The sequence below is a fragment of the Spinacia oleracea genome, chromosome 1 (genome assembly GCF_020520425.1).
Source record: "Spinacia oleracea cultivar Varoflay chromosome 1, BTI_SOV_V1, whole genome shotgun sequence".
NCBI classification, from domain to species: Eukaryota; Viridiplantae; Streptophyta; class Magnoliopsida; order Caryophyllales; family Amaranthaceae; genus Spinacia; species Spinacia oleracea.
The window spans coordinates 61,705,159-61,718,285 of NC_079487.1; the positions used below are offsets into that span (position 1 = coordinate 61,705,159).

The 13,127-nt window shown below is 37.1% G+C and overlaps 1 protein-coding gene across 1 annotated transcript; it reads left to right on the forward strand.

Annotated features, from left to right (window-relative positions):
• Window positions 1-6,774: 6,774 nt before the first annotated feature.
• LOC110777194 (AAA-ATPase At3g28580) lies at window positions 6,775-12,282 on the forward strand. The gene is made up of 2 exons (XM_021981802.2): window positions 6,775-7,287; window positions 11,033-12,282. Exons 1-2 carry the CDS (start codon window positions 6,866-6,868, stop codon window positions 12,087-12,089), a joined length of 1,479 nt encoding a protein of 492 aa, XP_021837494.1. The 5' UTR covers window positions 6,775-6,865; the 3' UTR covers window positions 12,090-12,282.
• The last annotated feature ends 845 nt before the right edge of the window (window positions 12,283-13,127 follow it).

Sequence of the window (13,127 nt, forward strand, 5' to 3'; positions counted from 1 at the left end):
GTTGTACAAGGCCACTCGGAGAGCTAGAAACTGTAAAATGCATGGCCGTGCTCAGATGAATCATAGGCTATGATTATCTGTTTATTTGATCAGTTGAACTCTGAAACCGAGAAACACCTCTGGAAATAATAAGGATGACAACTCTTACCTTATGTTCAAGATCAAACATCGAGAGACAAAGGAATTAGGAAATGCACACTTGTCCCTAAGGACAAGTAGGAGACTGAAGGAAATAATGCCCTTGGTCCAAGTATGCATTTAATATTAAGTCTAATAAATGCGGTTCAGTATTAAATAACAAGTTAATAATTCAGTGAGATCAAGTGAGCTGAATGCCTAGCTAGAGGCCGGTTCAGTTCAAGTGGAATTAATGATATTAATCCACAGCTTACTCTTGACTGAACTGGTAGGGTCACACAAATAGTATGTAAACGGATCAAGTATTTAAGAGAATTAAATACTCTATTTATGAACATTCGGAAATGACGGATCTTGGTTTCAGTGGGAGCTGAGATCGTCAAAGGCAAGTAAATGAATACTCCGGAAACGATGATATTGCCGGAAACGAAAATATGGATCGTATCGGAAATATAAATATTATCCAAGTCGTAGATGTTGCCGGAAACGGAAACATGGTACGTATCGGAAAATATTATCGGAAATGGAATTATTGCCGGAATCGAAAATATTGCCGGAAACGGAAATATTGTCAGAATTGGAAAATAATTCCGGAAACGGAAATATTAAATATTTGTTCGAAACGGAAATTAATTCCAGAATCGGAAATGTTAAATATTGTTCGTATCGGAAATGAATTCCGGAATCGAGAATTTGATCGGAAGCGCATCGTACGAATTAGCATCGGACGAGACTTGCTAGACGAAGGCCCAGCACGAAGCCAGGCCCGCGCCCAGCAAGTCAAGCGCCCAACACAAACGCTGCCAAAGCCTCGCCAGGCCCAGCGCAAGGCCAGGCCCAGCAAGGCTATGGCTCATGCGCGAGCTCGTGGGCTGCGGGCTGTGCTACTCGCGTGGGCCGCAAGGCTTGCGCGGCTGTGTGGCTCGTGCTCGTGCTAGTGCTCGTGCAACGCTTGTGTTCAATACGAATCCTAAAGCTAATGGAATTCGTTTTATGATTAAATCCTATTCCTAATAGATAGAATTTGTTTAATAGAGTTCTAAAGATATTCTAATTAAACTAATTAGTATCCTAATAGGATTCTAAATCCCTTTCCATGACTATAAATATGTGCCTAGGTTCACAATTTATGTGTAAGAATTCAAGTATTCAAAGGTAAGATTTTCAATCAAAAATCAGCCAAACACTTGCCCTATTTAGCCGAAAATTCTAAGTACCTTAAGGGCGATTCTAGTTGGTCAAGCTTAAGGCGGATCCAGATGTGCTGTGGACTTTCTACGGAGGGACGACACTTGGAGTCCTAAAGACTTGTTCTTGTTCTTGTTCGGTTCGGGCGCAGCTAGGGAGGGCACGCTACAAAGTGTATGCATCCTAGACTAATTATATGATTATGTGCAATTAATATGATTCCTGGCATTAAGATTTTTCCGCATGATTTATGTTGTTCATATGTATCATAACCTAACAGGTATATACAATAATTGAGACTAATATTAACCTATTTGCTAGTATGTAAAATCGTACAAGACGTGTTTCGCCTATATTTAAATAATAGTATAATTATACGTTTTACACTTTTTTTAGCAAGCAAGAAGGTTAAGCAACTATTAACCTAACCAACCCCAGAGCAGACTACTACAAAGTGTGGATCCAGTCTCTATCCCTATTACAATTTTTAGCACCCATTAACTGTTGAACCCTATGTTTAACCTCATACTGAATCTGTTGAGTAGTAGCTTTAACAGTTGGCACCTTCAAGGACTAAACATCTTCATTCCTTGCTTTCCAGATGTTATAAGCAAGGCTTGCAATAGAAGTGTAGCTTACTGTCTTCTTGAATCTTCCCTTAGACATTGGTTAGGGTGCATTCGTTTATTGGTTAGTAATATTAGCATTATTTCGTGCTCGTTCCATAATAAAGGCCATTTTCTTGAATTTTGTAGTTTTATTTTTACTTTCTTTTCCTTTCCTTTCTTTTCTTTCCTTTTCTTTTCTTTTCTTTTTCTTTTCTTTCCTTTTTCTTGGTTTTTTTCCTTTTAGGTCTTGCCTTGATTGTGTTTTTGGAAGAGTTATGAGTGGTTCTCTTCGGAAACCCTTGCGAGATCCCACTCGCCCTCATAGCGATTGTGGGGTTTAAAGAGCTTGTTGCATGCGCTTAAATGCAACCATGATTCCTACGAAAGTGAGTTAGGTTGTATATTCTTGTAGTTCTTATTTTTGTAGTTTTTAGAATCTGAATAAATTGCTCATTCTTCCCTATTTCGTGCTTAGTTTGCTAGAGACTAGCAAACGCCTAGCTTGGGGGAGTTTGATGAGCGACATTTATGTCGCTCCTAGCTTAGGATTTCATGTTAGTTTATTATGATTTTTCGTAGTTTTTATAGTTTTTTTATAGCATTTTTATGTTTTCTTTCCATCTTGTGCATTATAGGTGAATCTTGTGGAATATGATGGAAAACCAAGTAGATTGGAGCAAAAACAGGGGTTGTGCGACCGAACAAATATTTTGTGCGCCCGAACAGTGAAGAAGAGGTGGACTCAAGGAAGATGCGGATTTGTGCGACAAAACGGCTCTTTGTGTTCGATCGCACAAGTACCCCTTGTGCGGTCGTGATCTGTACCACGATCGCACAAATTGGAATTTTGAGGCAGAATGTCCCCAATTTTGGTGTTTGATTGCACATCATTTCACTCGCCCGCACAAAAGATTTGTGCGCCTACACATTTTTACTGTGCGACCACATTGAAGATCTTTGGAAAATTGGCTAAGTCAGGTCTGTTCGATCGCACAGAATTTCTGTGTTGTCGAACATGACGAAGGAAATCAGTCTTCGCTCCGTTTTCTCGCACAAAAATTATGTGTGTTCGCATGAGTTTTTCCCGTTCGATCGCACAAAGGGTATGTGCGACCGAACGTCGACGCGGGCTGTGTTAATTTGAATTTTAGCTTCTATTTGGGGAAACATATAAATAGCTTTTTCAATTATTTTTCAATAACAATTCATTTTAGAGTTTCCAAATTAGTTTTCAAAATATTAGAGAGAGAATTCTTAGATTTTCAAGCTTTGGATTAGGAAAGAGAAACTACCATTGGAGGAAGCTTCAAGTTGTAATTCTCTTTCAACTCTTTGATTTTTATTGCAATTTCAATTCAATCTTTTATGATTTGCTATTCTTCTTGATTTTCTTGATTGTTCAATTGCTTGATGTTAGTTTTTGTTGATTCTAATTTTCCATTGATTCTCAATTGAATTCTTAGTTTCTTGATTCCTCGCATTCAATCCTTCAATTTAATGTCTACTTGCTTTGAATTCTTGACTTCCTTAGTTAAAGCCATGAGTAGTGAGTAGTTTCTAGTTAGGGATATGGGTAAACCTAGGGCTAAATTGGGGGAAATCGAAGGATGATTGTTGATTATTGATGTGATTAAATTTGATTTGATGATAGGATTTCCATGACTAATGAATTAGCAGTTGGAGTGTGTCATCTTAATTTGGCAAGAGATTGTGAGTCTCTATGATGCATGTGAAAAGTAGGTCTCAATTGCAATTCGTCTAGTCCTAGGATTATGCGAGAGCTTTTCTTAGATTAGATGATTTAGCGCGCTCTATCCGAGAGGTGGCGAGCTCGTCAATAGTAGCTTTTCCCCTATATGTCAAGTCATTGCATCGTAATTGTGTGATTAGCCTTTGTCCTTCCCCGATTACCCTAGTCTATCCCCAATTCCCTAACACTTTCCTTTATTTGCAAAACTTCTTTGATAGCGTAGAATTGTAGTCGATAATTCAAAACCAAACTCCGTCCTAAACTAGCTTAACAATTGAACTCACTTCACTCCGTTTCCTTGGGACGATCCCTATGCTTCCCGCTATAATCAATATAGCCGGTTAGTTAGGTGTTTACAAATTTTGTTTGATAAAGGTGTATTCATTCAACGACGGAAAATACCTCTATCAGCAGGCTATACTGTGGTTCTTAGGAACACCTATCAGTTGACTTTGCTAGCTTTCCTTTTAACTTTTGAACTTTCCGGTACCTGACTGACTCCGGGGCGGGATTCTTCCAGACTTTCGTGTGTTTAGGCTTAGAGACTGTGTCAGAACTTCGGCAGCGTTTGGACTGAACTGGGCAACCGTGCGAGCGGCGTCTGCGTAACAGAGTGTTAATACGACAAACAGATGAGGATACGGGGCAGAGAGAGAAGCTTCGTTCAATATTAAAGCTTAGGGTTTTAGCTTGGGATTGTGTGTCATTCAGAGGCCCTATTTATAGTGTAACAGGCCAGAATGAGATAAGTTCAAAGAAATTAGAGTTTTCTGAAGCAACCTGCAACGCTAGAAATTTGTAGCGCTCTGATCAGGAGCGCTGTTATTTTCTAGCGCTCGACAAGTCTGCGCCACATCTGTATTTTGACAGCTGGATTAAAACTTTATCTTTGCATGATTGGGTGAGAATCAAATTGTAGCACCTGAATATTCTGGCGTTGTGTTTGGTGCGTTGGAAATATTGTGGCGCACTTGTGCCAAGAGCAAGAATTTTCTAACGCTGGTGTTTTACTTCCACTTTTCCTGACTTATCCGATTTTAATTCGAATCTCACTCACGGTTTTATCTCTTAAGAATACTGGTTGTGATGCAAATCCTATTCTTTATCCAAGGATCAATTGTAGTGCAACTTAATTACTTGAAATATTTATCTTATAACGGTTACTATTCTGGGCAGCAGTAAGCAAATCAGTTACTATAAATAGCAGTTTCTAAAAATGGAAATACGGTTTCGGGATAGTCAGTCAGTCACGGATTGTTTGTCGCATGCTTAGGAAAGCTTAGTCAAGCAGTGTTTGGTTTCATCATCGAACACACCACTTCGGGCCTAGGGTCAAATGTAGGCGTCTACAGCCGGCGACCTGAGTGAGCAGTGGTGCTCCGGCCACCAACGAGCCTGCTATGGCGGTGGAGGCTTCTAGGGTTTGTGTTTTGGGAGAAAGGGGTTTTTAGATAGAGAAAGGGAAGGGTTACCACCAATGGGGCTCAACACAATACGCGCAAACAGCGGCGGGGCGGCATCCGCCCATCAGCCTAGTACGCGCGAATCAACAGCCCATCACGCTTGTCTTTTTTGCCCGACATTCAAGGCGTCTGCATCATCAGCCTAAGCATATGCCCCTACGCGCACCAATTCACTTGCCCAGACGCAAAAATGTTATATGCTTGCCAAATATCATACCCGCCAATATTAACAAAGTGCCCGCCAAATTAAGTTGACACCTTGGGACACAAGCGATAGATAACTATTCGCCATACTCTTAGCCAACCAAAGTAAGTACTCCCCGCCATATTCTTTAAGACCCACCAAAGCAATAATCCTCGCCCTTATCAATTCTAAGGAGTATTGTCATAAGCCACATGGTATAACACAAAGTACTACGGAGTATATTTATCACCGGTCACATGGTAAAAAATCAATTACTATATAAAAAACACAAGCCTGGTACAAAACCAATTACTGTAATTTACTAATTTAGTCCACCAAACACACAAGCCTCGAACGACCAGTCTCATACATTCGGCCTGGGGCTAATGTGCGGACCCTTCAGTGGGACCCACTATCTCAAGACAATTACCAAAATACCCCTTCTAAGGAAAATAACCAAAATACCCCAAAAGAAAACCCTTTGATGGGCTCAAACCAGATTCCAAGGCCCAAATCCCAACCCTAGAAGATCTAAGATTTCGTACATTTACAATTGCTCATATTTACTAACTTGAGTGTAGGAGAGAGTTTTCTCTGAAACCCCCCTGAGCCAGTTACGCTTGTCTTTTTGTAGGAAAATACAACAGCTGGATTGAAAGAAACGATTAGCCTTGTAGAAGATATCCTATTATGAATCGCGAAAGACTTCCTCCTTCCAGGCAAAAAAAATGCTTATTTAATGGACTATAAGTCTATAAGTTTTAAAATAGATATTGAATTTTAATGAAGACAAAATTAACTGATACTTTTATATGCTCAAAATGAAACTATATTTAAAAATAAATAAAAATCGCTTTATACATATTAATTATCTTGTAATTCAGTAAGTATTTATTTTATTGAAATATTTCAAGAGATCGTATAGAGCAGGATTTTGAAATTCTAGGATCTTGCAAATGAGATATAATAATAATAATAATAATAATAATAATAATAATAATAATAATAATAATATATATTTATATATATATATATATATATATATATATATATATATATATATATATATATATATGATTTAAATTCAACAATATAATGGATTTACAAAAAAAAAGTTATAAAGTATGATATTATTTCCGTTAAAGACGTATCATTTCGGAAGGGGCCCTAATCCCTTGTTTCGCCTAGAGCCATCAAAATATCAGGACCGAGGCTGCCCCCTTCACCCAATAATTATTAGTCAAGGTACAATTTATTTGTAGCCACCAACCACATACAATGTATTTAACCCTGACCAGTGGATTGCAATTTAGAAAATTTGTGTTGCTTAGCTTTTTTGTGAGGAATCATCCTGGATTTTTCGTTTTTGGCTTTTTGCTATATTATTGGTTGTATATGTCGATCGAAAAGGTGGAATACTAAGCAACAGTCAATGAAGTCAATTAGAGAAATAGTATAATAACATTGCACACACAAATAAATTGATATAAACTTAACTAGCTACGGAGTAGTAAATTAAACCAAATAATTAAAGATGGACAAGTTTTCAGAGTATAGTTCATGGCTTGCAGCTCTTATGTTCTGTTGGACGTTATATCGTCATTACCTCCCTTCCAAAATACGTGAGTCCATTGAGTATTTTAGCAGCCGTTTTACACACAAATTTGCTAATTATTTCTCCCCTTACCTAGATATTACCTTCAATGAGTACACTGGTCGTTTCACTCGAAGCGAAGCTTACACGGCCATCCAAAACTACCTCAGTGATAAGTCTTCCGCCAAAGCCAAAAGCATGAATGCTGATTATATCCAAGATAGTAAGTCCTTGTTGCTTAAATTGGGGGATAATGAGGAGATCATGGATGTCTATGATGGTATTCAAGTCTGGTGGTCTTTCAAAAAAGAAGAATCCAGTCAGCCATCCTTCTCTTTCTTTCCAACTACCCCTGAAAAAAGGTACTCTATTTTACTTTACATAAACAGATAAACTACTTTTATGGGTAACACTACTTTGGAATCCAACTATATATAGCTAGACCGTCAGATGTACGGTTCGGATCGGGTTTGGGATTTGGGGTTGGAGACTATCGAGCTCAAATCATTTTCTGCTTTGTACCTTTCTAGTTTAGATGAACAATGCATCCACGCTTGTTCATAACTCAAAATTTTTAGATCCGGGTCGATCCAACGGTTGGATTTAGATGATCCTATTATTTCTATCTGTTATAACCAAACGCCTGTCACGAACGATTGAGAACAAACCATGCAAATACAATATAGAACAAATAGCAAAATACAATAATAAAAGACACAAGTGTGTTTGGCAGATAGATGAAATAAAATATAAGGTGGAAAAGGTAACTAATATTGAAACGTTAATTTGATTAACGTTTGAGTTTCTGCTCCTGAAATTATTATTTTCTTTATAAAAAAAATTGATAATAAAATCCAAAATAATTGATAAACCCCTAATAAAAGGTTATACTTTGTATTCTTTGGGTAAAAAATCTCGACAGACTCTACAACTAAAAGAACAAACCATTGTTAATTACAACCAGGGAAATTTTTGCAATTATTTGATTACTCCCTGCAATTAGGCAACCTTTGTCGAACATTGACACAAGAACCTTAAGAAAATAGAGTACTCCCTGCAATTAGGCAAGCTTAAGAGGTTAAAGTGTTTTACAGCTTTTGGATTCTTGGTATATTTGATTTGTTTGTTGGTGGAAATTGAGTAAGAGGCGATGGATATTTGATTTGTTTGTCGTGACATTGGTGGCTTCCGGAAGGTTTGTAACTGACATAAATAATTTGACAAGGTAATATCAAGTATTATGAGATTTAAATTCATATCCCTCCGATAATCATAAAGAGTATACTACTCTATATATTGTATTTTGGACGAAAGGAAATAAGTTAAAAGTGCTAATTGTATAAAAAAATAACAACTTTGTGATCCTCTCGTTGCCTACGTACATAACGTTAGTCAAAATCAATAATTATAGATGTCAAAATATATTGAATGTCAATTAAACTACTAAAAATTTCAGGTACTTACAAAACTACTTCTACCAACCAAACAATATAAACAACTACCTTATCAGTTTCAGGTACTACCTTATCAGTTTCAGCTGCCTTATCAGTTTCAGCTCAATTAGCTAGTGTTGTCAAACAGATCCTTCCTCCCCTCAAATATTATCGTATTATTAAGTTCCTGCAAAATAATACAATAACCCCTCAATTGATGATACCTCTCACCAATGTATTTTCCCTTTTATTTTTTGATTAGGCCTAAACCCCCTTTTATAGGCTAAACTAGAAACCCTAATCTACTAGAATTATACTTGCTCCCCAAGACTAAATAATTCTAGAGATTGTTACATACCAAAACATATCTAGTTTCCTAATTACAATTCTAATTAAACTAGGAAACAAGATATTAAACCAAACAAGTCTGTTTCATATTCTTGTCAACTTAACTAATTAAGTTGTGTTTAGTTCCTAACCAAACTTCCTTTAAACTCAACTTAGTCTCTTTGCGAACCAACGAACAACTTTCGGAGTTTGCCTTCCCTTGAGCCAAAATTTGTCCTTCAATACCTCCTTCATGTGTGAAGAGGTTTTGTTTGTTACGTCGTCCCTCAAGATCACGCTCCTAAACTTGGTGACCTCCAAACGACCTCCCTCAATATGAATAGCATAACCCAAGTCATCCAAACGACCCAAAGATATAAGATTGCGATCAAATCTCGAAATATACCTCACCTTTCGTAATTTTCGATTATTCGCATCGTGTGTCTTGACCTCAACCTCACCTATAACCTCAACCTTACCCTCTTTCCCGTTAGGCAAGGTAACACACAACCCATCACTTTATTTATAAGAAGTAAACCAACAACAAATATGTTGTGAGCATCCCGAATCCAAAATCCAACCCTCTTTTGGATCTTTACTTTCCTCCACCATTAGAGCCATATCCTCATCAATAGCAATAGTAGGAGCACCTCTAAACCTACCATTCCTCAACACAATCAAGTCTTCTTTGTACCTAGGAAACTTTGATTGTCCTCCCTCGTCACAGTACCAACACTTGATGTTAGGGTTTGTATTGCTCGCCTTCTTATTGCCTTTCCATTTGTTGCTACTACCCTCACCAATCTCGCTCCTCCATGGATTGATGATGATCCCCCTTGATTCATGAACCTCTCCGCCTCGAATACTGCCACCACAGTTTCGTCCAAAGAAATTATTGTCTTCCCTACAAGTAAACTAGTTATCACAGAGTTATACCTTTTAGGAAAAGATGTCAACAATATAATTTTCTTGTCCTCCTCCTCGATTTCACATTTAAACTCGCCAATTGGGTGATCAAGCCATTAAACTTATTTAGATGATCCTATAGTGCACTGTCTTCCTCCATCTCGAGTGAATAAAGGTCTTTCTTTAAGAACAACTTGTTGGCCAATGACTTATATGCGTACATCTTAATCAATTTGTCCCACAACTCTTTTGGATTATTATCCTCTAAGACGTTGTACTTGATCTCCAGTGCAAGAGCCAATCTCATCGTACTAGTAGCCCGTAGTTGTATATCCTCTCACTTGTCCATGTCCACCAAATCATGCATGTTTCTTATCTTCCAAAGTCTTGTGAAGACCTTGATGTATAAGAATATCCTTAATTGTACTTTGCCATAATGATAAATTCGTCTTCCCATTAAAAAGTTCTATCTTGTACTTGTTCCCAGAATCATCCATGGCTAAAACTCAGCTCTCATACTAGTTTGTTATAACCAAACGCCTGCCACGAACGATTGGGAACAAACCCTGCAAATACAATATAGAACAAATAGCAAAAAAACAATAATAAAAGATACAAATGTTTGTGAGGAAATTTAGATTTTCTCCCTCAAATATTATCGTATTATTAAGTTCCTGTAAAATAATACAATAACCCATCAATTGATAATTCCTCTCACCAATGTATTTTCCCTCTTATTTTCTGATTAGGCCTAAACCCCCTTTTATAGGCTAAGCTAGAAACCCTAATCTACTAGAATTATACTTTCTCCCCAAGACTAAATAATTCTAGAGATTGTTACATACCAAAACATATCTAGTTTCCTAATTACAATTCTAATTAAACTAGGAAACAAGATATTAAACCAAATAAGTCCGTTTCATATTCTTGTCAACTTAACTAAGTTGTGTTTAATTCCTAACACTATCTTTTTAGTGCAGTGCGTTGTACTTCCTATATTTATTGTTAGATAAATTGGTTATATTTTCACTGTTGTCAATGAAAAATTTCAACCTTTACGAATATTGTTTAAAGTTGTCAAATCGAGTGTGTGTGGATTACAGATCTAGTCTAATAAGTTTGTGTCTTATCAATTAATATTTTACGGTAGTTATTGTGCTCATAAGGATTGAATGTATAATTAGTTTAAGGTCACTCTTTTTGTTGTATAGCGTTGGATTGTTGTTGAATAGAATAATCTTTTGACAACTGACTAATATGATACATATTGGGCCTGCTAGATCCGTTTCACAAAATCCCAATTTAGCTTGCACAGGCCTTTTTGTTAATCACGTTTTTACTCATTTAAGGCCATATATTTTACTCCGTAGTTCGTGCAAAGCATTTCCCTCCAAGTTTAAAAAAGAGTTCACTTACAATTCTTTGTTTGAAATTGAAACAGATCCTACACACTGGTGTTTCATGGCAAATACAGAAAGTTAATACTAGACAAATATTTGCCATATGTTTTAGAGGAAGGAGAATCAATCGCAGTTCAAAAAAGGAGGCGAAAATTGTTTACAAACAATGCAAGTGGTGAAGAAGGTATGTGGGATCACATTGAGTTCAAACACCCTGCAAGATTCGAGATGTTGGCAATGGAGGAATCTAAGAAACAAATGATTCTTGATGACTTACAATGGTTCAAGAGCGCGGAAAAGTATTACGCGCAAATTGGAAAGCCATGGAAGCGAGGCTATCTTCTTTATGGTCCCCCTGGGACTGGCAAATCAACTCTAGTAGCAGCAATGGCTAATCTTCTAGACTACGACATCTACGATCTTGAATTGACAGCGGTTAAGGATAACAATCAACTAAGAAGGTTATTAATTGAAACCACTTGTAAGTCCATCATTTTGATAGAAGATATAGATTGTTCATTGGATTTGACAGGTCAAAGAAACAAGAAAAAAGCAAGAGATGAGGAAAATAATGATGAAAAAGATCCATTGAAGAGTAAACTTGTAAAAGATAAAGTTGAAAGTGAAAAGAAAGGAAGTGACGTTACTTTGTCTGGTTTGCTAAACTTCATTGACGGAATATGGTCAGCTTGTGGAGAAGAAAGAATCATCGTGTTTACTACCAATTATATGGACAAACTTGATCCGGCTCTAGTACGACCAGGCAGAATGGATGTTCATATTGAGTTGTCATATTGTAGATATGATGCATTCAAGGTGTTGGCTAAGAATTATTTGAAACTCGAATCACATTCATTGTTCCAACCTATTGAGAGATTGTTAAAGGAAACAAATATTACTCCTGCGAGTGTAGCCGAGAATTTGATGCCTAGATCACTCAAAACTACTACTGTTGAGGCTTGTTTGCGGAATTTAGTTGTACTCCTTGAAAAGCCAAACCAAGAAAACAAGTTGAAATCTGAGCAAGAAACTATGTTGGATAGTGGAGTGAAGTCAACAGTGACCTCAGAGGAGTCATCCAAGGAGGAAACTTCCTAAGAAAAAATCGAGGTCGGTTTTGATAGAATTATTGCCTCGACCAAAAATGAGCGTTGAAAATATTGTTTCAGAGTTACACCCACCTTTTTTTTATTAAGTGGTGTATTTTTTATATTCGGCCAAATTTTATTAGGTGGTGCACTTATCATTTATGTAAACTTTCCCTCTTATTTTATAATTTGCTTCTTTTTCATTGGGCTCCACTAATCATATTTCTTACTTTCTTTTTTGGAATTAAAGAGTCACATCACATTACTACATTAAAGTTTCAACAAATTTTACAGAGTTTGAAACGAGCACATTTGCTCTCATATCACTTGGCAAATAAACACAACCATTCATGGCGCCAAAGTTGCCCAAAAATTTACTTTCCAAAAAACTAATGTCATTCGTTTCAGAAATATCACTCCTCAAAATAGGGGGTAATCTACAACCTTGGATGCAACAGACTCGATTAGCCGGTTCCTCGCTTTCCTTGCCACGAAGTCTACTTCCACCAGCTCTGACCTCCTCCTGCATTGTAACCTCGACTTCCAGCATCCTCTTAAGGAGATCCCTGCATTTGTCATACATGTTAGACAACCAACTTAGCAGCACTTGTATCCAGAATGTTCCCCACATCAGCTTTGCAATCATAGATAATGATTACATCTTGTCAATTCTTTTATATTGCCTAGGAAGCAACAAGAAGCAGACCTTGTATTTCAGCAGCAGTGGCAGAGATGTTCATAGCAGGGATTGTTGGTTCTTTCACCACCATATTTCTTACTCCCACTTGTCATATTTAATACTTTCATTATCTTTTACTTCAATTGTATAATCTACATGGCCCCACTTATTTCTTTATTTAATAAAATCAATTCACCTTTATTAAATTTTGAGTCGGTCAAAATGCATCACTTAATAAAATACGGAGGCACTACTACAATTTCCGTGTTATGGCGACGCATTTTTGGCTAATTAGAGACGCCTATAGGCGTCGAGAAAATTTCCCTCGACACCTGTCATTAGCGTCGAGGAAATTTTAGTCGAGAATTC